This window comes from Muntiacus reevesi, chromosome 3 (genome assembly GCF_963930625.1).
Source record: "Muntiacus reevesi chromosome 3, mMunRee1.1, whole genome shotgun sequence".
Lineage (NCBI taxonomy): Eukaryota > Metazoa > Chordata > Mammalia > Artiodactyla > Cervidae > Muntiacus > Muntiacus reevesi.
Window position 1 is genome coordinate 250,550,093 of NC_089251.1, and position 26,075 is coordinate 250,576,167.

Here is a 26,075-nt window from a genome sequence, read left to right on the forward strand (position 1 = left end):
ACAGAAGAGATACACAGACAAAGATCATGTAGATGCATGCTTAGGCAGATTTCCTTAGAGGGGTCATGCCTAAAATGGTCCTTCAAGGGCGATACGGAGAAAATAGTTTCTAGACAGAGTTGCAGGAATATAGGCGGGGAAGAAGTTGCCCTGCAGAGATAACTGGTGTGAGCAGACTTACAAGTGAGCAAGTGCTGTGTCTGCCTTGTGAAGGTGCCAGCTATTCAGTAGGACTGGAAGATTTAATTGTAGGGTGGAGTAGACTGTAGGTTGGGATGGAGTGGTAAGGATTACAGGATGGCTGAAGAGATAATCTGGTCTTTTATCCCTTTTAAAATAGTTTGAACTTTATCCAAAAAACTGGGCTGCCTTGTACCTCAATAATAAATTATTGTATGAATTTAAGGAAAGCAAACTTATATTATAATAAACTGTATATCTTTGCTTACTTTTTAAAAAACATATGTACTAGGGTACATTACTGTATTTAAATGAGATTTTATTATAAAGATCCATGCAGAATGCCATACTGATTTAAGAGCATGAACCATGAAATCTTTCAGACTTGGATTTTAGTCCTGATTTCACCACTTATATCTCTGTGACTGTGTAAATTAGGTGGTTCTCTATGCCCAATGTCCTCAGCTGTAAAATGGGGATAATAAAAGTATCATAAGTATTCATAAGCCTTTTGGGAGGGTCAGATGAGATTATGCCACACAGTTTATAAGCAGATAGTAAGTACTCAGAAAATGTTAAATTTATTACTATTGTGACTGTTTATTATTTTTGCATCAGTGATCTTTGTAAGTATGTTTGTGGTCCCTGGTCGCCATTTCTGTATATATGTGAATATAGAGTCATCTTAACTATAGGCCAGGAAACAGCTTGATTGAGAAGGTAAACTTGTGTGAAATCATACTCTTTAATAGTAATACTGTTTTTTCTGCTATTTTGAACTATCTAATAACCTCCTGCCTTAAATTTGAATCATACACTTTTCCTTGAGCTTTAGAAAGTATTTTCTTTTGCTGTAGTTAAATCATTTGATGACACCCTTGAAAGCATTATGTTTGTGTTAGTGGCTCAGTTGTATCCTGACTCTTTGCGACCCCATGGACTGTGACCCGCCAGGGTCCTCTGTCCATGGAATTCTCCAAGCAGGAATTCTGGAGTGGGTTGTCATTCCCTTCTCCAGATCTTCCCAACCCAGGGATCAAACCTGGTCTCCTACATTGTAGGCAGATTCTTTCCAGTCTGAGCCATGAAGGAAGTAATTTGATGACAACCTTGAAAGCATTACTATTATAAAAAACCTATTTCCCCTATCCTACTAAGTTCCACATGTGAATAACCAAGTTAAGTTTAATGTTTTTGTCTTGTTTGTGTTATGAATTTTTCATAATGATTTTTTTGGATAAGCAACTTCCTCCCATTTTATATATTATATAAATTGATCAATATAATTAAAAATATAATAAAGCATTTGAAATGTTTTTCATTCTTTTCCTATATATGGAATTTACTAGCAATTTATAATGACTTGCTCTTTTATTTGAAAAATGGCTTAAAAGCACATTTTTTATTTTTTAACTCATTGCCCACCCTTGTTTTAGTCTTTGCTCTAAAATGAAATGGATGAAATGCTTACTGTCGGTCCTTCTGTGTCACTTTACTACATCTTTTGGTTAAATAAAGCTCATCTTTTAAATTTCCTCAGGAAAGACATATTTGTACATCCCATGAGTTCTGGAATGTTATGAACTGTTTTCTGTGGCCCTGATACTTGCGTGACAGCTCCCTTGGCTTTCCTGCATCACAGTTGCTTCCTTGTGTAAATACTGCACCGCTGTTGCTTTGGATTTCCTTGCTGTTTTGAGGGGTCTGATGCCAATTTTCTTGCCTTTTTGCCTGGAGGCACTGAGAATGCTGCTGTTGTTGTTTTTGCCATTAAAGTTTATTTTACTGTTGCTCTGGTATCCAGGGACCCTTTCTGTGTGTATATGCTGGTCTTCTATTTCTGTAAAGGTTTTTTGGGGATTGTAGTGTTGAGTAGTAGGATTTTGGAGCACATTTCCCCCTTCCCTGCCCTGTTTTGATTTTTCTTTTGCAGGGATACCAATTGTATGTTTGTCTGACTTTCTTTGCTTGTTTGCCATTTCAGCCATGATTTCTCAAACTTTTTCCTTCAACTTCTTTCTTAATATCATTTTCATTCACTTGGTTATTTTCTTGCTTTTCTTCAATGCCCCCTGTTAAGCTTTCATTTGAATCTATTGTTTCTCCTCCTTGTAGCCTAGTCTTCATTTTTGTTATTGTTCTGTTCCTCCCTGAGTTGGGTCATCTTTTATTTCATTTCTTCTTGTTTTTTGTCCATTTACGTTTTTAGTGTTTATATTTCGATTCAAGTGTTTTTTTCATATCCTCAAATGCTTATTTGACAATATTGAATGGAGTTTTTAAAGTTGTGTTATGGTTTTCTCCAGGATCATTGTTTGTTCTGTCAGGGGAGCTTTTCATCGGTGGAAAAGCTTTTGTTTGCATTTTCTGACCTTTTTAAAGTAGTTTTATTTGGATTTGGTTTGCTTTTTTTCTGCTCCTGTTTATTGCTTGGAAAGAGTTCCTAGTTTGAGAGTGTTCTGTTCTGTCACATACTCTCTTTTGTGCTGTTTGCTTCATGAATGGTGGTGTTTTTGGTGGCGGAAGCCATGACATATCTTGTGTTTTGTATTTCTTTCAGATCTTTAATTTTTCTCCTAATTTTAGTCTTTGCCTTCACTACCTTGTCTCCAAGGAGTACTACACTACTCTAAGTTGATGCTTCTTTGAAAATACTTCCCCTACTTCTCCAAGGGTGTCATTTCTGGCTCCATCTTCAAACCCCTCCAGGGTTATGGAGAGCCAGGGTTATGGATTAGATTACCAAGGTTTATATAGTATTTCGGGTTTATTGCTGCACTTTTTCTTTCTGGGGTTGATTTCGTGTCTGCCTCGTTTAAGTCCTCTGCTGCTTTCATTCTTTCTCAAGGAGTCTTAACGAGTCTTTCTTAAGGAGTCTTTCTTGAGTCTTCTAACCCTCCTCCACGCCCACCTCACCCCTTGCTTTCTACTTGTAGAAGCTGGAAGATTGTAAAACGTCTGTTGGAATTTTTACTTGTTATATCTACTTATGAATAATTTGAAGGTCATAGTATATTTTGTCTCCTTTTAATACTAAAGTGTGTGTCCTGTGTGGTTTTCTTTGTTTTCCCTATTGATTTTCATGTTGGGGGTGGGGAGGAGTAGATTCAGAATCAAATGACTAACATTCTTCTCAGTCCTGAAGTCATCTGAAGGTATATTTTCAAATTATGAAAGATTTTATTTACTTCAAGCAAATACTGCATTTTTATTAGATAGTAGTTGAATCTTTCAGTTTTCTTAAGAACGTTATATTTGAAACTGTAAAACAGAAAATTCTTAAATTTATGGCAGCATATTTTTATTGAAAAAGAAAAGTGAATGACATCTATGATGTCACTTTGCTATGGAGTTGTTTTCGACTATATAAAGTGGGTATAAAATATTAGTATAATGTGCAAATAGTCAAGTGATAGGTACTCTTAAGTAGTTTTATGTCACTCCACTGACATAAAATTCCCAGAGCAAAAGAATCAATAAATAATAAACCTCAATAAAAATAATCAATAAGTCTAACAGAAATGAGCCTTTTGATGAAGTGAATTTAGATATAAACTTTTGTGATTGGATTAATTTGAATACAGATCTGTGTGGAAGAACTGCCCTGAGTCAGAGTACATTTGGGACTTGGATGGAGTTTCCTTTTAAAGTGGGGACCCCCTCAACCCCCCCTCCTGCTGCAGAACTCATAGCTAGATAGTTGCTCAGACGTGCCTTGGTCATTTCATTAATCTTGCAACAGTGTAAAGTCTCATTTTACCAATTTTTATTTTTTAATATTACTTAGTGTTACAGTGGATTTTACTGCTTTAGAGTACCTACTATACATACGAGGCAATACGGCTGTGCAGAAATTTAGGGCATGGTCACTCCTTACCTAATACCTTAGAATTTTGATGTAAAATTAGAATTTTAAAGAGAGTTTGCTAATGTTTTATATGTATGTGTGTAAACTTTTTGAGCAAGTAATTACATGTACACAGTTAAGATATGTACAAAATTCAAAAGGTACTAAATGGTGTATAGGGAAAAATCAGTCTTCTATCCTTGTCTTTTAGGCATCTCCCTTGCCCAGAGTAAACACTTTTGCTCTATATAAGCATGTATATATATGTTTTTAAAAGCACAAATGGGAGTTTACTACTCTTTGTTTTGTGCTGAATTTTGTAGAGCTCACTCCAAACCATCACATTTAGAAGCACTTCGTTCTTTTCATTCGGAGAAGGCACTGGCACCCCACTCCAGTACCCTTGCCTGGAAAATCCCATGGATGGAGGAGCCTGCTAGGCTGCAGTCCATGGGGTCGCTAAGAGTCGGACACGACTGAGCGACTCCACTTTCACTTTTCACTTTCCTGCATTGGAGAAGGAAATGGCAACCCACTCCAGTGTTCTTGCCTGGAGAACCCCAGGGATGGAGGAGCCTGGTGGGCTGTCTATGGGGTCGCACAGAGTCGGACACGACTGAAGCGACTTAGCAGCAGCAGCAGCAGCATTCTTTTCATCAGCTACCTGATACACCATTCCTGGAATGTACTCTGTTCTATTTAAGCAGATCCTTATTGATTGGCTTTTAAATGGTTTGAATTTTTCCTTTGGATTATATTTAGATTATATCATATGCAGTAATTTATTATTTTCAAAGAGATTTATTTCTGAAATGTAAAGAAATATTTTATAAAAAGTTGGGAGTTTCAACTTTAGTTTTAAATGGAGAAATTTACCTGTCTGAAATCAAGGCTTATACTGACCTTTTCCTTAATGAATTTTAACCTGGTCACTTTTGAGTTTGAGCAAGTATTGAAGTTTTATGTAGTCTGTGGATAGGTTAGAGTAAATAGAAAAGACGATTCATGTCTTTAGGAGCTTATGTCTGAAAAATTTCAGTTTATTTGTAGAAATAAGTTTCAACATGAGGTATTAATTTTAAGACTACCAAGAACTTCTAAAAGTTGGAAAGAGTAGAAAGAATTACAAATAAGCTTAGGAATGGTGTCAGAATAGTGGTAGAAAATTAGCAACTTTAAAAGTTAAAGTAATACTACTTGTCTTCGTAAGAAAGAATAGATGTAATAAATAATTCTGTGTTGCTGGGTGAGGAGACAGCATAGTACTAATAATCTGCCTGTCAGCCTCTTGCCTCCATTCTGGCATAGGTTTAGAAGTTCTTTTAGATTCTTTCTATGGTCTAAGATATCTATTTAAAAGTAACCCTATTTGTAAAATGTATGGTTCCTTGTTTAAAAAGGTAACTGAAGTTTCCTTTGTTTTACTGAGATAGAATTTACATACTTTACCTGTTTAAATTTTACAAAATTTACCCATTTAAAATGTATCCCTTAGAAGGGATAGTTCCTAGGGTTAGTGTTTGAGATTTTTTTCTGTACTTGGAAGAGGTTCTTCCCACTGTTCCCCCTGGTTTTACTGAACAATAATTGACATGTATCACTGTATAAGTTTAAAGTGTACAGCATGATGGTTTGATTTACATGTAGTGTGAAATGATTACCACAGTAGGTTTAGTTAACATCCATCTTCTCATGTAGATAATATGAAAAGGAAAAAAAACTTGTCCTTGTGATAACTCTGAGGATGTACTTTCTTAACAACTTTCCTGTATATCATGCAGCAGTGTTAATTGTGGTCCTTTTGTTGTACTTTACATCCCTGATACTTATTTATCTTATAACTGGAACTTATACCTTTTGACCACTTCAATTTTTCCTTCCCCTGCCCTCGGTAACCACAAATCTGATGTCTTTTTCTATAAGTTTGCTGTATGTTTATTGATTATTTTTATTAGATTCCACATAAAAGTGAGATCATATCTATTTTTAATTCAGGTATTAAACAGGCCAATCTTGCAGAGCTGTCGTGATTTACAAATCAAAATAGGTTTGTATTTGCTGAGTAGGAAATCATTTGTATGTGTGACAAGCATAATGTGGTATAATATAGCTTACTTTTTGTGGATTCATAGTAGTTTTTAATCTTGTATTATGTATTGATATTTTAGATATATTATAAATTTATTGTTTTTTGTGATTTTTTAACATTTCTAGTGTTATAATTAAGTTCTACAACTTCAGATTACCCTTTTGTTCTTTGTTTCATGAGTCTCAGAAAATTTACTTAATATTATTAGGAATAATTTATATCATTTGTACATTAGAAAGCACTGATTTGAAAAGCTTGGCTTTTTCAATACATTATTTTTAACCATGGTTCTTCAAATATTTTAGCATAGATGTTTAAATCATATTCGTTTACATTTAAACTTATTTTTTTCCTCTCTGATTTGTCCTCCACTCCTCTGTATGATAAAGAAAAGGACATCTGTTTCATTAATGATCCTCTTGTGCTAGCTGTTTATGATAACTGATAACTCTTTTGTCTCTGAAATATTTGTGGTTTTTGTTTGTTTCTTTTTAGGACATCTGAATACTGTCTTAGTCTTTTCTTTCTATGAATTCTTAGGAAAAAAAGGCAAAGTGATAGTCTAATTCCTTCTGTCATCTTAAATGACATAGAAAATGTCATCTTAAATTCTCATAGAAAATTAGGTTCTTTTTGCCCCAGTACATTGTCATAATAAAAATAGGCTCAAATATCACAATATACCTTTGTTTGAATGCATATGAGCTATGCAAACCTGTTGGCTTTTAAGATTTTTTTAAAAAATTTTAACAGGTTGTTATACTTTAAAAACTATTTAAAATTAACCTTCTTGGAGAAAGATTACCTTAAAATGTTTTAAAATATTTATACATAACTAAGAAAAATGTATTCCAGAGACCTCTTTTAAGAAATTATAAAATTTGCTTAGTTGTTTTTCTAGGAAGACTTGAGTAGCCATTTTTCCCCACATAGAATAGATTAAATAGATTTAAATACGAGTAATAGAATAAATTATTAGAATAAATAGATAAAATAATTTTAAATATGATTTAGAAAATTGTCATGTGATATATTGGATATTCCCCCTTCTTTTTCAGGAACTCTTGGTGTGATAACAGAAGCTACAATAAAAATCAGACCAGTTCCTGAATACCAAAAGTATGGCTCAGTAGCTTTCCCTAATTTTGAACAAGGAGTAGCCTGTTTAAGAGAAATTGCAAAACAGGTAAAAACAAAAACGAAACCCCACCCATATATATTTATATTTTAAAAATTCTATTGCATAATTGATTTTGATATGTCACATATAATCTTCATATTTAGTTGTGTTATATTTGTGGTTTTTTACCCAGTTCTGTATGGAAAGGTAATGTTGTAAAATCATTCCTTTCAGTTCAGTTGCTATTTCTTTCAGTAATTATATACCTATTTCTTGATTTAAAGAATGCTATTTGATTTTAAGCCAAGGTAAGATATGTACCTGTGTTGACGGCTTCAAAGGATTCTGCCTTTTATTGAATGTTTTCTCAGGTTATTTTTGGGTAAGTTATTTTGTGATTAATTGAAGTAATGTTGCATTTTTCTTAAATTAAGATATTTATTGAAATTAAATGGCTGAATGTCAATGGCCCCAAGATATAGAAATTAAATATAAGTAATCAAACTTCATCGGTTCTTAGAATGTACTGCTACTAGGCCTTACTTGTTTATAATATTACCTAAGCTGTATCTTAAATTAAGTACCATAATATAGTATAGTATATAGGAATATACCATATTTAGATATAAGCTAAGAAGAATTCCCACTTTCTCCTTTTTTGAAAAAAGGAATATATTGTCAAGGGTTTTAAAAAGAGTAAATGATGCCAAGTAATTTTATTTCTTTTTTTTTTTTTTTTTTTGGTCTTGTTTAGCTCACAAGACCTCCAAAAATTGAGGGTAATACAGAGTATGTTTCTCCTCGGACCTAACCATGTGAATAGTAATTTTATTTCTGTGTTTAGTTGTGTGTATCATTTTTGAAATTCTTGCATTTCTTTAGATATTTGGTTAATGGTTTGAGCTATAATGAAAAATTTTATTTCAATATTTCCCAGCAGGGAGAAGGTCCAACCTCTTCTTGCTTTCTCTGAACCCACAGAATTTCTTTAATACTTCCCATCAGCTATACCCACTTGAATTTTGAGTGCAAGGGAGCTCTCTTATGTGAACCATATATATAGGTCAGCTTCCTGGTATCCAGAATAGGATGGAGGGAGGATCTGATGAGGTAAAGAAATGGTATCTGGCAAGTGCTCCATATTCATTATGTACTTCATTAGGTACTGGGCCTTACCTTCCTATCATCCCAAGAGAACCAAACTACTATTAATGTTTTAAAGAAATAAAATAAGTTAAAAAAATGTTATATTTCCCTATATATTTACCATTGCTAGTGTTCTTTTTCCATTCACTCAATCTTGCCTTCTGAGATAGTCATTCTTAGAGTTTCCCACTTTAAAAAGTCCAACTGTATGATCACCTAATCTAACAGTTGACAAGGGTAATTTTTATAATCCCAGGTATCTTCAGTTGCTTGTCATTGGATTGCTTCTTCTCTCATTGATTTAGCCATAGGCCCCTTAATCTTGGTTGTCTTACCCTTAGGTGAAGGGAGAGTTTTAAAAGAAGTATGTGTAGTCCTGGAGTGAACATTCTTGAACTTGTAGCAGGTTACTTTGGTGGTGTTAACACAGAGGTGAATGTTGCTGAAATGCTTACATAAGAGCTTCTAATTGATTCTGACTTCAAGGATATTATGTTATGGTTAGAGAGCTAAAATATATAAGTATTATGCTATGTTTACTAAAATAATGAGATGGCAATAATATTTATTATAAGTGGGATTATCGAGGGGAGGAGTGGAAATAAGTTTAAGAATAAATATTTGAGCACTGAGCAGTCAAGTTCTCTATTCTGGTAACTTGTTGCTGAAACCTTCCATCACTTAAAGGCCAAGGCCATCTTTAAATTTAAGATACCCCAGGTGTTAAGAAGCAAAAGAAGTACTTGAAGAGCCTTATAGTTTTTTTGCTTGTGATTTCATACCTAGAAGAATGGGAAACTAGGGTTTTTTGTTTTTCTTTATTTTAAAGAAAATAACCATAAATTCACCATTTAAAATCAAAATAAAATGTTTTCCATAAATAGATTATATTTTCTGATTAACTTCACATCTTCCTTAGTGAGTTTTTTTATTCTAATATTTTTAGTTTGTACTGTAGTTTATTCTTTGTATTAAGCACTTTTATTTATGTTTACTTTTTATCTTAGTCAGGCTTGACTATATCCCCTTGAAGAAGAGCTTTACTATTAAAGATACAGTATATATTGTCTCTCTAATTCAGATTTTCAGTGATACGTTTTTAACTGACTGTTGTTGCCTGTTGCCTCCATTTTTTTCTGGTAAAATAACTATGAATTCCAAATTAGATTTTTAAAAATAATTATAGAACTTGTGAAACTAGTCGCGTTTGTTTGTATTTTCAATAAAAGATTTTAATGAGGTTGCACTCCGCCTGTGTTGGCCAGCTCCACCCCTCACAGTGTCTCCTCTCTGCAGAACACAGATTTAATAGACTTGAAGTGTTGTTGTATGATCTTTGGGATAGAAGTAGACATATGTTATGCTTGAGTCCTCTATTGCTTTTCCATATTACAAATACTCAAATGTAATTCTGTCTTAGGTTTCATTAATGAGAAATGGTGTACAAATTTGTCAAAATCCTGAATTTCTAATTTCACTAAAATTGGAAGTTAATTAAACATAAATAGTTGGTACAATTTGATGCAGTTTTTGTTACAATTTAATATGCTCCTGATAGAAAGTAACAGATAAGAGCCACTTGTGCTAATAAAAGGCAGGTGGTGAGGTTTTTCTTCATCATTGAGTAAGTCAATAAAAATTGCTCTTTTTTTAAAAAAAAAAATTGCTTGGATATTCACAGTATGACCATAATCTAAATTCACTACAGAAAACTATATTGGATATATGTGCATATATCTGTCTTGATATAAATAAAGGTGATGGTTGATTGAAATATTCTTTCCACTCTAAAGTTTTAATAATTTTGTTCTGTATAATTAGTAATAGACAATTTTTAGAGACAAAAATAGTATGTAACTGGAAAGCTTGCCTTCCTTGAAACTGATTGAAAAAAAAACTGAAAAAACTGATTGAAAAGCCTAGATAGATATTTCATTCTCAAATATTGCTCTTATGAAAGAAACAGTGGCCAAGAGTAGTCAATGGGATTTGGAGATATTTCACTATTTGGGGAAACATTTTTATTCTTGTTATACTGCACATATAGAGGGACATTAATATCTATCTGCCTTTCCTGGAAATGAGTAAATGTATTATGGTTTACACACATTTTATATTAGTTTATAGAGTATCCAAACTGCATGTGTCAAGAATAGTACTGTATGCTGCCCTGCTTTGTAACAGTTATTTTCACACAGAAAAAGTGAGATAATTATCAGGTTTTGGCACTAGTCGTTCAATTTGTGATTGGGAAGTTCAGTTGATAGCAAGAGAACTAAGATCCATTAAAATAGATGCTACATGATTTACGGTTGTGCCAAATTCTTGATTGAATAATGAGTTGGTTGCTTGTAATTCCTCACTGTCATTTCATACTGTTTCCATTTTTGTACTGTTTGCAGACTTAAGTTGGATTTGAAATGGGAAACTGTATTTTGGATGAGTATCTTTTAGAAAGGAGTGGACATGATTGTTCACAAATAGCAAAGTGGGTTCTGTGTATATTTTTTATCACTATTCTTACTGAAGGAAATGAGTTAAGCAACTTTATACTGGCAGCAGCAGGATTCTATTAAGGTTGCTTATCTGATATCTGTCCATGGGAGGAATTGCCCTCTTGCAGTACTTCAGTGCCTTGTGAGGAGCTAGAAAGGAAGATTTAGTGTGAGATTAATGTGATGCTGCCTCATAAGTGGCAGTCCAGTGGAATCTCCAGCTTTTCTCAGTAGATGGTTAATGGCTTTTACGATTTTCTCAGAGAGTAGATTTCCTACAGTAGCCTCTCAAGGGGGGAAAGTTGTGTTTTTTAATCAGAATATTAGTGTCGTGTGATATTTTTCTGTTTTGTTTTAAAATGACAAGTATCTTTTTACAAGATATGAAGGGAACACTGAGTGTTGAAACAAGTTCAAAAGCAGTTTTTGAAGTTTGGGATCTTCCCCCACCACCCTCTGCCTATAGAAACTTAAGCATACCTCATGATACTGAGAGAGGACTGGTTTGTTTAATTAGGAGGGAACATTGGGTATGTGTGCATGGCTTAGTATGAATTCCTCTGAAAACTGTATTTCTCAGTATCAGAACTAGGTTTTTAGAATTATAGATTAAAAGGCAGCCTTTTTTTTCTTTTGAGGATGAGTGGTGTTTTCTACCTACCATCACTTTTATTTTAAACAGTTTTAAACTGATAGCATTTTTTTCTAGTGAATTTATACCGTAATTTCATAAGATACACATCATTCATTTCTAACACTTCAGACTGTTAAATTCTGAATTGTTCTGTTTTCAACTTGATTTATCCTATAGGGGTTCAAATAAATTGAAAGGAGTTAGGTTCAGCACTTAACATTGTAAAACATTTAAAGCTTATTTATATTCAGTGATAATTCTTGGAAGATAGTTACAAAAAGAAAATGGGATTGTTATTTTAAATCTTTTTTTTTTTTTATGTCATGTTTTTGTCCTTCTGAAGCAGAGAGAATAACCTAGCAAAATGCTTGGTTAACTGGAGTCTTTACTGTGTGATCCAGCAAAATGTATCAAATTTGAGGATAGTTATGAGACATGCTGTAATCACTACACTGTTGCTAAACTGCAAATGTAAAGTTACCACTAGGAGACTGTTTGGCATAAACTTTTGTCCTTTCCCTTAATTAAGTGGAAGGAAATATCTATCTTGCATTATGTATTTGTTTCATTCTTTAAAACCAAGAGATAATTCTCTTGTTAAAAGAGTTCTTGTTTACAGTGTAGACTCCTAGCTGTAAGCCTGTATATAATTTCCAGCAGGACTAACCAGTTTACCAGTAGCCTTAAATATTGCATGGTTTCATCTGTGGTGTTGATTCTGATAAATTAGTCAGAGGAAGAAATAATTTTGTCTACATTTTAAGCTTTTATACCTAGGAATTTGTATTTAAGAGAATTCTCTTCTTTATATATCCTTGTTTGAACTTATAAAAATTAATGTATTGATTATGTGCATACGAAGGCACTTTAGTCATATCCGACTATGTGACCCATAGACTGTAGCCCGCCAGGCTCTTCTGTCCAGGCAAGAATACTGGAGTAGATTGCCGTTTCCTTCTCCAGGCAATCTACTCCAGGCAATTCTATCTTCCCAATATATTATTTGAATTAATATTTATTATTTTATTGTGAATTTTTCTGTGAGAGAGTATGCTTTTAACTTTATATCTAACACAGTACAGTTGATATTATGTAAATTAAACAGACATAGTTCCTGTCTTGTAATTGTCACCAAAGGTAAAATTTTCTATATTTGATAAAATTTTCTGTGCTTAAATTTTTCTATAGCTGTGTCCAAGGGGTTTGGTATTGAAGCATTAACTTCTGATATAGTGTGGATTAGTAGACTATCTCCAGAATAGTTTTAAGGCTCAGGAACTTGGGCCATTCTAGAGTTCATACTGAACATTTGATTTACTCCTTCGAGGAAAAAACTGTTTCAGTTCAAAGGATTCATTTTTTAACCCAGATACCAGTGCTTTATTTTATAGTTTATGAAGTTTTAAGAAATCATGTAGACAAATGAAACATGTTAATACTGAGTTTCTTTAGCTGGTAACTAGTAAACTAAGATACCTCTTCTAACAGAATGTCTCATCTGAAGTGCAAGTTCTGTTTTCCCCTGTGATAAGGAAGAAATAGGACTTAGTTCCTTATGAAAACAAAATATGCAGAAAACTTTTGATTCATTTCTTATAGGGACTATTTTTCAGAAAAAAATGGTTAGACTGAGAAAGAGGTTGCTTTTTTAAGTTGTCTGGAATTCTGTTAAATAAGATTAGAGTGGTGGTTTTTTTTTATTTTTCAAGTTATATATTCAAGTAAATTCCTGGCTGTAGCATTAAAGGGAAGAAGTTGCCAGCAATTGAATTTAGTCAATCTTATACCCATGCTTTGAAGTCAGGTTATTTATTTCTTCTTTGCTTAGATACAACAAAGATATTGATATTTCTTTGTTAGTCCATACTGGGTTTCTTGTATCTTTTTAGACTATTTACTAAGTATAAAGTACAGATCAGGTGTCATAGACATGAGTTTGTGCAAACTCCGGGAGATGGTGAAGGACAGGGAAGCCTAGCATGCTGCAGTCTGTGGGGTCAAAAAGGGTCGAACACGACTTAATGACTGGACAGCAGCAACAGGTGTCATGAGAGATTTTAGTCAGAGTGCGTTTATCATAATAAACATGAAATCAGTTATTTCATTAACTCCACTTCAAGTAAACAGTTTTTGTTTGAGTGTTCCTTAAATGCCCTGAATGTATCATTAACCCATCATTCAAGTTACTTGGTGAAAATATTCCCTCTCAGGTTAGTTCTGATCACCTACCACCAGGGGTCACTTTAACTCAAGGACCCCTTTTCTTCTTTCCTCGTATATGGAATATTCTAGCAGAGTGTAATTGAATAGCTTGAGTGTGAACTTAGAGCTCAAATTCTCAGAACTTATGATGTCTTTAACTTTTAAAGCAGATGTTTTGAGTTTTTCTTAACTTACCAAAGTAGTTGTATAGCAATTGAAACATAATCCAGTCTTAACTATAGATACAGTAACTCAGCTTGCATGTTGTTCTTTAAGAATAGTAATACTGTTTTGCTCTTTTGATTACAGGGACTCCTATTTAATTAGGATGTCATGATTTTAAATGTTTTGATTTAAAATTATAAGAAACTTTTTCTCCTGTAGTTTTAGAATGCTGGACAGTGAGTGATTTACACATTATCAATTGCCAGAGAATCTAAAGTAGTCTTGCTATGTTTTAATCTGAGTAGTCTTTGCTTATGAGAATTTACTTGTAACAATAACTGAAAAACTAAAACTCTATTCACTGACTTTTTAAAAAATGTGCCACTGTTAAAACATGAGATTTAATAAAGCTATTGGTTTGATTTTGATAATTAAAAAAAACACAGTGTTGAAAGTGAATTTAGTATTTCTCATCTAGATTCAAAAAGCTTTCTTTAAAGAGCTTTTTATTCTTTTGGATAGTATTAGTCTATAACCATTCACGTTGCTTCAGTATGAATAGGAACAGTGGATGACTGGCTAGTTTATATGACTCAGCTGTCAAGTTAAAATCATGATCGGAAATGGCAACCCACTCCAGTACTCCTGCCTAGAAAATTCCATGGATGGAGGAGCCTGGTGGGCTACAGTCCATGGGGTCGTAAAGAGTTGGCACAACTGAGCGACTTCACCTTAGTGTAATTGAGTATCAGTTGCTGTATGTAGCAAGTACCCTGAAGCAAGTTTCCTACTATTTTTTTCAACTTTTTAATTTGAAAATTTTAAGCATACAGAAACTTTGAAAGAACAGTACAGTGATCGCCTGTATATTCATCTAATATATGCAAAATTGCTAGCTTTTTGCTCTGTTTTATATACTTGTGTATTTTTCCCTGACCATTTGAAATTAAGTTGCATTGTGACATTTGGCTTCTAAACACTTTAGCATACATCTTCTGAAAATAAAGGTGTTCTTTTGTCGTGTCTAAGAAATCAGCAGTAATTTTTTCCTTGTATTTTTTAATTTTTAAATTTCTATATAATTTTTAAAGATTACTTTCCATTATAGCTATTACAAAGCATTGGCTATATTTCCCATGTTATACAATGCATCCTTGAACCTATCTTACCCAGTAGTTTGTACCTCCCACTTCTCCACCTCTGTTTTACCTCCTCCCAGCTGATAACCACTAATTTGTTCTCTATTATCTGTGAGTCCAGCAGTAATTTCTTAATCCCATCTAGTATTAATTCTATAATTAATTATTCCAGTTGTCCCAAAATGCAGTTTGTGGTTAGTCTTTTCAAACAAAGATTTCATCAAGGCCTACATATCATATTTTAGTTGTTTGAGATTGAATTCCATTTGAAGTTTACTATAAATGTAATATATTAATACTTTTTTTCATTTTCTGATATATGTGTACCTATGTGGGATGTTTTCATTAATAACACCTGCTATAGATATAGGTGGAATAGAATCTGGGTGGCAGTAAGAGGTAGAACTTACAGGTCATTGGTAGGAATTTAAAAGTTTTTTTTTCTGATAAAACTGAATTCTTTTTTACATTTTACTTACTAGTGTACTTAAGCCCAAACGTATAAATATGTATGTTAAATGATATTCTCTTTCTTCTATGAAGGAAAGAAATTTTATCTCCTCAGGCTTTGTGTGTTTTATTCAAAGTTGATGTGCCTATTTTAATAAAAACATTTTAGGAAAATTGATTTTCCTTCAGTAGTTTGGAACTGGTAATGTTTTTAGAAGCATTATCTCAACTACAAAGATACCTTACAATATTGTAAAGTAATTAGCCTCCAATTAATAAAAATAAAAGAAAAACAAAGATACCTTTATACCAAGATTTGAAAGTATTCAGATTGTAGATTTTTATTTTATTTTATAAACATTATCCTTTTAATAACACTGCAAATTAGCAAATAAATAGGTTTTCATGTAAGTTTTGTTTCAAATATGACTTTAAAGCTCTGTGTGTGAAAGTATGTGTACCTGTGATTTTTTATTTTTTGAGGCTATGTAGTTTATTTGAAATATTATTCATCTAGCAGTCAGAATATCTTGGTCCTAGTTCTCCATTTCTGTTCTACAATCATCTGACCTCAGGCAAGTCTTTAATCGCTGTGGTTCTTGTGTTCTCATCTGTAAAATGGGGGTAATACAAGTTCTGCTGCTTTGACAAGGTTGTTTCTTTGTTCCTTATATCAAATAAAGACATGAAAGTGGCTGGTACACAATAGGATTCTATAAAATGTAAGGCAATAAGTTATTGTTATGCAAGTATATAAAATTACCTGGTATTGTTCGTTAGATTTGGCAGTGACTTTTTAAAAATATAGATTGTATTATCCCTTTACTATCAAGGATGAGTAAATAAATTATATGTGCGTGCATGCTCAGTCGTGTCCAACTCTTTGCGACCCATGGGCTGTAGATTTCCAGGCTCCTCAGTCCATTGGATTTTCCAGGCAAGAATACTGGAGTTGGTTGCCATTTCTTCCTCCAGGAGATCTTCCCAACCCAGGGATCGAACCTGCATCTCCTGTTTTTCCTGCATTGCTGGCAAATTCTTTACTGCTTGAGCCATAGGGGAAGTTTCATGCATTGGTAGGTGGATTCTTCACCATCTGAGCCACCAGGGAAGTCCAAATAAATTATTCAATGTCCAAAATAAGAATCTTATCATTTTGTTGGGTAAAATAAAATAAATATTATGAACGGTTTTATAAAATTAAGTATTCGTTCAGTTAAAAGCACATAATAGCAAATATGTTACAACACAGTTAAGGTATAAAAGTTTTGTTCTTTCGAATGATTCTCATAAATTTTAACATTGTGTTAATACAAATTTTATTGATAAATGTTATTCAGGAGATAAATGTTTAAATTGTCAGTCAAAATTTTGTGGTCTGAAAGCAGCTTCATTTTTAAAATTTTTATTTACTTGTATCTATTTGTTTGTCTGCACTGGGTCTTAGATGTGGCATGCAGGATCTAGTTCCCTGACCAGGGATCGAACCCAGGCCCTAGGCATTGGGAGCATTGAGTCTTAGCCAGTGGACTACCAGGGAAGTCCCTGAAATCAGCTTCTTGGTGGAAGTTTAACCATATTAAAAAGTTGCATAGAATATAAAAATCATGTTTAGAGTGAAACTCACTTTAATTCTGTGGGAAAACTGTAGCTGATTTAAATCCTGTTAGTGTTTGTATGGTAGCGTAGCATCACAGAATTAATATGAATATTTCCTTTTGTCATTTTTCTTCCCTGCAGCTTTCACTGTGTGTCTAGATTAACATAACACTAGTGTAGATATCTTAGATACATAATATTATGCTTCAGATTTTGTTGCTGTTTTCATCCAGGTAACCTTGAAAGAATTCTGGACATTGATTGTTTTTCTATTTAAAATGAATAGAAACAAGTCCTAGAGTTATCTGTGAAGACATCACGGTTAAATTTTTAAAGTGGTTTGCCTCACATAAACACTACCATCTTCCTCATTTTAACAGAGTATACGAGTCTAACGACACATTATAGTTCATAAATGGCATAATACTCTAGGCTTGATTTTAGTTTTATAAATTTTCTACTTTGTTTTAAAATAATCTACTCTGAAGTCTAATACTTCTGTTAGGTATAACTATTTTCACAGGTCTTTGCTCAGCATTTAGCAGATGTTGTTGCAAATCAAGATCTGGCAACATATGTATGTATGTATGCATTATATACATAGATTTCTCCTCTCCACATGTTTTATAGAAGCATTTGATGTTTTTATTTGTTGTCATAAAATTATATAAAAAGTTAAGATTTTATTCCCATGTCTCCTTAGGAATTAAGCTCTTAATCTCAAATACAGAAAGGTGACCTTCATTTTCTAACTGTTTAGGTTCTTTACCGTATTAACTTTGTATCACATTTTTTTCTTTTTAAAACAGAGATGTGCTCCTGCATCTATTCGCCTAATGGACAACCAGCAGTTTCAGTTTGGTAAGTAAGGAATGGTGCTCTTAAAATCTGCTCACTAAGCCACAAAAATTTATGAAATACCAGTTATGTGCCAGAAAGAAGACTGAGTGCAGAGCTGGAAAAATAAATGTCATAGCTCCTAGCCTTCAGGAAGCTCTCAGTCTAATGAGGACAGATAATTATATAAATGAATAAGTGCAGGAGTATCAGAGATGATATAAAAGAAGACTGCACTGAATACCCTGGGGTGCAAATGAAGTAGGTTGATCCTACTTGATTTTACATAAGATTTGGGCAGAGAGTGGGGAAAGCCTTCTTGAAGGAGTCATGCTTAAAACTAAATCTTAAAAGGTGAGTAGAAGTTTGCCTGAGACCTCTTCTTTCTTACAAATTTTTGTTCACTTGTCAACTAAAAATATGATATCATAAACCTCAGTGCTGAACTTCAGGTCATTCTTTGTGACTCAAAAGAGGCTAATGTGAGCGTGGTTACAGGAAATGAAGCTGAATGGGTAGACTAGGGCTTTGCAGGATGGATTTGGGTTTTCTCTTGTCCACAGAGGGATATCTTTGTAGAGGGAATAGAATAAATCAGCTTTACATCTTAGAAAGCTCATTCTGTTAGCATTATGCAGAATGGATTAGAATGGTGCAAGCGTGGAGGAGGAGTTTAAAGGTTTAAAGAGGCAAATATTGAGGGCTGGGCCTTGTTTAAGGCAGTAGCAATGGAGATGGAGAGTAAGAAATAGATTTTCCAAAGAACAGTTTGCCAACTGGATGTGGAATGTTAAATAAAGGGAAGCATTTAGGGCAACTCCTGGTATCTGATTGATTGATTAATTGGATGCATTGAATAGTAGTCTAGAAGAAGAAATGATGATTTTGGGGAAAAGACTTTACAATGAGTTGTGTTTAAGGTGCCCATGGAATATTTGGGTGGAGAATTCAGTAACAGTTAACATGTTTCTCTTTTATCCTATTTTGCTTGAAGTCTTAAACTTTCTAACACAATTTATCATCTTAACAATTTTAGTTTTATTGCTTTTGAGTTTTTCTATATGCTGAAATTTATTTTTTTATCTAATTTAGTTTATAAAATGTATTTATTTATGAAATTTAGTTTGGGATTTAAGTTTATCGAATTTAAGTACCCTCAGAATAGTCCCATAACAGTTGCTCAATAATAATTACTAGAGACTGTTAGGCATTCTTTTGTTTGGTCTAAGGGTAGCTTAAATTTTTATTTAGGGAAGAATGATTATTGTAATTATATAGAAACTGAACTAAGGAATTCAGATTGATAAAATATAAAATGTTTGTTTTAAAATTATAAGTCACAGCTTTCATTTTTTTTTCTTTAAATTGGAGGATAATTGCTTAATATTGTGTTGGTTCTGCCATGTATCAACATGAATCAGCCATAGGTATACGTATGTCCCCTTCCCTAAGTCACAGCTTTCTTTAAGTAAATTTCTTTCATAATAACTGTACTACTGATAAAAGTTTGAGATAAATGTGTCCTATAAATGATGAAATTTAATATAATAATTAAATGAAAACTAAGCCACCTATGTGTCTGGCTTGCATTTGGAATCCTAGGTATTAAGAGAACCATGTGTCTGTCTGATTGATAAAACTATATTATCCATTTATATGCTAGCTTTGTAGTAAACTGTCTTGGACATTGACCTTAGTAAAATTAATTATGTGGTCAGATTTTATTTATAACTGGGACCTATAACAATTTTTAAGCAGTTTCAAAGAAAAGACCCTTCTGGCCGTCTACCATCCCTGTTGCACATTCTCTAACTGTACCTGGGAGCCTACTCTCAGATTGGCTCTACCCTCTCTAGTCCACTGTGTCTCCTCTCCCGCTGCCCTTTACTTGGCCACCAATACAGATTTGATACTGTGTCTTTGCTGTCTGTAACCTTGCCGATTTCTCAGTATTCACTGAAGCCTTCCCACCTATATATATCATCTTGCCATGGATTCATGATCAATCAATTAAAGAAAAACTCTTAGCACAGCAAGAGATGTCCAAGACCTTATACCAGCCATATGGCTGACTGGTCAATGTCTGTACCATATTGGTTGTTAACAGAACACAAACCTTACTATTAATTGTTAATATTTTTATTATCACCCCTTCTCCTGACACGACTCTTAATATATTGAAATAATTTGTTTTCAGTATATTGAAATGATACATATCATTGAGTACATTGAAATGATCTACAAATTTTCCCTGTGAATTAACCTTTGTCACATTTAGGAGCTGTTTCTTGTTCATTTATATGTGTCCTATATCTATCACGTAACAGGCACTTACATGTTGATTGACTTAATCATCAAATTAGCTAAAGAAGATAAACATATCTTGACTAGCATATAGTGTAGTGCTAAGCACATTATTGGGGCTTCCCTGGTGACTCGCTGGAAAAGAACCTGCCAGCCATTGTAGGAGACGTAAAGATGCAGGTTCGATCCCTGGGTTGGGAAGATCCCCTGGAGGAGGAAATGGCAACCCACTCCAATATTCTTGCCTGGAGAATCTCATGGACAGAGGAGCCTGGCAGGCTGCAGTCTACAGGGTCACACAGAGTCGGACATGGTTGAAGTGACTTAGCACGCACACACGCAAGCCATTATCAAGGGCTTCTCTGGTGGCTCAGATGGTAAAGAATCTACCCGCAATGCAGGCGACCCCTGGTTTGATCCCTGGGTCAATCTTGAGTCAGGAAGATCCCTAGAGAAGGGAATGGCAACCTACCCCAGTATTCTTGCCTGGAGAATTCCATGGACAGAGGAGCCTGATGGACTACAGTCCATGGGGTCATAAAAAGTCAGACATGACTGAGTGGCTTAACACTTTCACTTTCACTAAGCACATTATCCGTAGCACACAACCATCCCTCAAAGCTGTATTTCCAATTTATAAACAACTCAAAAGCTAAATATTTTGAGTATAGTCCACAAGTTACATGTGGTAGAGCTAGTGTTGAACCCAAATCTGTCTGACTCCAAAGCCCGTGACTTTTTCTAATGCTTTAGAGCACTTCTTTGAAACAGGGATTTATTGAATCCTTTAAAACTATTTAATTAACACTGTAACAATAACAGAATTCATTAATCAAAACTGTCCAGCTAGTAAATTTAGCTACTAGTTCATTTGTTTACTATAAAATAAAATAGCTGGAATATATTTAGGATATAATTAATTTGATAGGCAAAAATAATTAAGTAAAAGATAATATCCTGTTAATTAATAGTAATACTTGACCCACTTAAAAGTTAGTTTCACTTTTATAATAATTATGCTTCAAAGCTATCATGTCAATTCATTGTTAGAGATATATGGGACTAATTCACAGTAGTGTTAACGAATAGAAGTTACGCATTTAATAGCAGTGTGATAAGATGAGCATATACCCGTAAGGATTATTCTGTATCAGAGTAGTAACGTTTGGAATCTTCATACATTATGTAAAGGTATGTGGACCAGAAGTCTTTTGTGAGGAGGAGATACACATGCTCACTCATTTATGTTTACATATTTATTTCCAATTGCTGTTAAAGTAGGATAAATTTCACTTGGGACACATTTTGTTGATATCTTTAACTTTATGCATGCTAAAAATGGTATCTTTTAAAAGTGCTGGTTATACTAGAGAATATTTCTGGTAGGTTACAATAAAAGAAAACAAAATCCCCAAACAAACCTCTTGTGATCCAGTATCTCAAAAAGATTGCTAGGTTGATCTGTATCTAATCTGCCCTTCATTTTTTGTTTTTTGCTTTGTTCAGTTACAGCATTGATATATAATTCTTAGCTTCTGGCTAAGACTTGTGTTACTTGGTCTTTTATGTAATATAAATTCTTTTTATAATATATAAGAATGTAAGAAGTATTACAAGTTCAGATTCTCTTTTAAAAAAATAGATGAATGGGAAAACAAAGATAGCAAGTGATAGTTTTTCCTCCAGAAATATTTCTCCACCTCTCCCTCTTTTTTCCTTCAAACAAGGTAGTTTGTTGTTTACACTTATTTTAAAAGAAGGTATCCACACTTTAAAAATAAACAAAATCCCAAAATCTTAAAGCCATTTTTTAAAAGTAAACTTTTTAATTGGAAATAATTTTAGATTTACTAGAGGCTTTAAAATTCTTTATAAAAATTTTATGTGAATGGTATGCCAAATTTTTCTGAATTGAGCTCATAGTACCAAGGCCATATGCATGACTCTCAAATGTAACTGTCACGGAGTTAAGAAGTTGCTACTTTGAAAACAATGAGAAAACAGTAAAAGACTTTCACTCCATTAAGCTCAATCCGGAGGCAAACAATGTTAATTTAACAGACTCTGAGACACCATTTATGTTTTGGGGGGAATTTTAGCTCTCTGGGTGTAATTAAGGAAGCAATTACTAGTTATATGCAAGAATTCTGGATGAATTAAGAATTAATTAGGAAACAACCTTAAACTTGGCATTGTCTCCATATTTGGTTATAGTTCTGAATGGTTTCTGCATGATTAAAAAAACCAAAAGTAGTACTAGCCACTGTTGGGTGTTCCTAATGAAATAAAAATTAATGAAGTGATTTTACTATGTATAAACTATACCATTGAAAGATAAACTATGTGTAGTATTAAGTACATGTAGTATTTGAGTTTTAAAAAAGCCAGGAAGGAGTTTGGTAAACAAAAAGTTCTTTGTGACTTTTGAAAGAAATAGCAAAGATAAAAGATGTAGATCTTAGTACCAATGTTATATATATATATCATAGGGAAATTTTAAAACCTAAAGTCATGAAAATGTTCACTTTCTTTTAGGATACTAAGTTAAAGTAGCCTCTTGTAGTTATGAAAAACATAGATAAATTAATTTACTATTAATTTAAAATATGAACTTTTTTCTTATTAGGTTATGCGCTTAAACCTCAGGTTTCCTCTATTTTTACATCATTTTTGGATGGATTAAAAAAGTTTTATATTACAAAGGTAAGGGTTTTTTTTAATGCTTAGGATATTGATTAATTTTGTTTCTTGCATCCTCTTCCTTACGTACACCTGTTATGTTTCTCCATGTTGCTGTGTGCATTTCATAATTGTTATTTTTTATGTTGTAATAAATATTGAATCAAGCAACTCAATTACACATTCAATTTCAGGAAATATAAAATCTTTCTCAGATTTGAAGTTCCTGAAAATAACATTGCATTGAATATTTTATGCATACAGTGTTTTTTATAGTTTGAATTTTTTCCTTAATGGTAGATATCTAGAAGTGAAATAAAAGTAGCAGTTTTTTAAAACTTTTGACAGTGGCAATGCCCATGTGACATTTTTTGGTTGCATCCTTGCTGTTACATGTGGAATTTTTTTGTTTGTTTGTTTTAAATTTAGTAAATCCAAGGGGAAGATAGTACTTTATTTTAGTTGCTATTTCTTGAAACAGCATTTCTTGAAACTGACCATTTCCCTGTATTTCCTAGACATAATTTTTGTGTGTGTGAATTAGTTGAATGTGGTTATTTTGCCGGAGGTAGTAGATTTGTGGAGTTTTTATTTGTTTAAGGGTGGGGATGATTTAATGCTTTGCTGTTTGCCTTTTGAATAATGAAATTATTAGATGCCTTTTCCATAAATGTTATAAGTAGTTTTTCCAGTCAGATGACTTCTTTTTAATAAGGTTTCATTTTATTTTTTGGTGCAAAATTTTCTAATTTTTGTCTTTCCTTTGATTGTTTAATGACTCTTAAGCTTAGAAAAAACCTGCCTTCCTCCAGAACTATGATAAAGGCCATTTCCTTCTCTCTCTCACATTTTTATATTAGGAGTTTTAAGAAATAATATCTTTATTACTGTTTAAATTTATTTCAATTTTATGGTATGAGATAACTAAATTAACCTTCATCTCCTGCTTACCTGATTGTTAACTAGTTGTGATAACACCATTAACTAACCTATCCCTGCTTTTTTTATGTTGATTTGCCATGTCTAAGATATTTTATTACATACTTACATTCTACATTTTATTCTACATTTTATTTATACATTACATTTATTTTACATTTTATTACATACTTACATTCTAATGTATTAGATTCTTTTTAATGAGTCTTTGTTCTTGAAAAATTAAGTGAATTTAATTTTGTAGATCTAATTTTCCCTCTTACTTTTCAGAATTTTCCTTGTTATCACCATTATCTACCTGTTCATAATACTAGAAAAATTTTAGAAACTCTTCATGTTAGAAAGCTTATTGTTATTTTTATTAAAATTGCAGCAGCAGCAACTTGTATATTAATTTGAGCAAGAACTGACTGATTTATAGTACTTAGTTTATGTGCTTGGGAATGTATGTTTCTCTCACCTTTTTAGACATGTTTTCCTAACAAAGTTATGTATTTCCTGTTAAGATTATTCTTAGATATTTTGTATTTTTAATTGAAGATGTAAGATCTTCTTTGAAAATATTACTTACAAAGAAGTTATTGCTGGTATTTAAGGATGCCGTTGGTTTTTTACTTCCCTACCACCAAACATCCTCAACAAATTCTACTTTATTATGTTCTATCATTTTGGTAGTTTTATTTGAGTCTTTGGTACAGTTATAATTCTTACAAGTTATTTCTTGTATTTCCTTACCAATATATCATTGTAAATGACACCTTGGCATACTTTGAAATGAAGCGGTTTTCCATAGTGCTGTTCTATTGTGATAACCTAAATAGGTACATTAAGCTTTCTTTTTGATTGATGTATAAAATTCCAGAGCTCAAATTTTAAAGAGCTGGTATGTTTGAGCTGAGATCAGAAGAAAAAAAGAGCAAAATGTATTTTGATTTATTGTTTTGTAGGCTGAAACTTATCAGTAATAATAATATTCTTTTGTAGTTTAAAGGATTTGATCCAAATCAGCTAAGTGTCGCTACATTACTGTTTGAGGGGGATCGTGAGAAGGTTCTTCAACATGAAAAACAAGTGTATGACATTGCTGCAAAATTTGGGTATGGCTTTAAGTTCATAATGTCAAGAGAAAGTTAAACTGAAATTCTGGTATCTCCAAGCAATTGTTAATGTACTCTTTTAAATATTAAATTTGTGTTCATAAATGACAGTCAACTTAAAATGTGTTGGTTTGTAGGAAGCTCAATTGATATCTTGCTCTTACTATTCTAATCATATACATGACATAGTGAATCTTTTATTGTATTTTCTCATTAATAATAATTTTATAATTGTTGTGCTCAGTGAAGTAGAAAAAAGCTCAGTCATGTTGCTATTTAGTGGTAATAGTATATGTATAAAACATGATATGTTTTTAAAAGGAAATTGTGTTTAATCAAAACTGTTTGATAAATTATCTATACTCCACCCCCTGTCACTTACTGTTTTGTGCTAGTATAAAGAAACAGAAAACATCTCACATTTATAACCAACTGAATAATGATTGGGTGGTTTCTGTCTGTCTGTTTGATGGATTATAAGATTGATGGATGAGAACTATAGTGAAAATGCCATTTATCAGGACTACATTTTCTTCCTTTCATTTTTAAGTACATAATAAACTGACAGTTTTCTGGATTCCAGTCTTTTTTTTTCTCCCTAATTTCAGAGGTTAAAATATATCACATACATTATCTTTAATCTGGGTTCTGTGTAAATATTTACTTTTACCCCCCCCCCACCTTTTTTGCTGTTCTTTATGAGAACAAATGAACACTTAATTTGGACCATGTGTCTTAGAATGCTCCGCTTTTATTTGCTTTCCTCACGTATAATATTCAGTCCTTTGTCTTTAGGGTTTTCTGAACTTAGTATTAAAGTGTAGTATTCTTAGAAAAAGATCTCGGGCTTAATTTTTAGTTTACCTTTGAGTTGTGCTTGATTATTACAAAATAATCTTCCAGTTTTATTTTTGTCCTCTTCTAAAATTGGCTAGTGGAATTATACTTTTTTTAGTAAAAGCTGAAATTCATTAATCTTTCACTTTTTCTTCTCCTTAGTACTTTTTGGGAACTATTGATGTTTTAACCAAATTAATTAAGAGTACTATAAAGACTCATTTAATGAGTGGTTGGCTTGGATATCAGGTTAACTCTGAAATTTTTTGAAATGTACATGTACATATTTTTTTTCTTTCCAAGTTATGTGGAGTAC

General features: G+C 32.8%; 1 protein-coding gene across 1 annotated transcript in view; it reads left to right on the forward strand.

Annotated features, from left to right (window-relative positions):
* AGPS (alkylglycerone phosphate synthase) overlaps positions 1–26,075 on the forward strand; it is a 135,541-nt gene that overhangs the window by 74,868 nt on the left and 34,598 nt on the right. The window contains exons 11-14 of the mRNA XM_065931812.1: positions 7,175–7,302; positions 17,876–17,927; positions 22,834–22,910; positions 24,810–24,922. Of these exons, the coding sequence (XP_065787884.1) occupies positions 7,175–7,302; positions 17,876–17,927; positions 22,834–22,910; positions 24,810–24,922 (370 nt within the window). The remainder of the gene's footprint in view (positions 1–7,174; positions 7,303–17,875; positions 17,928–22,833; positions 22,911–24,809; positions 24,923–26,075) is intronic.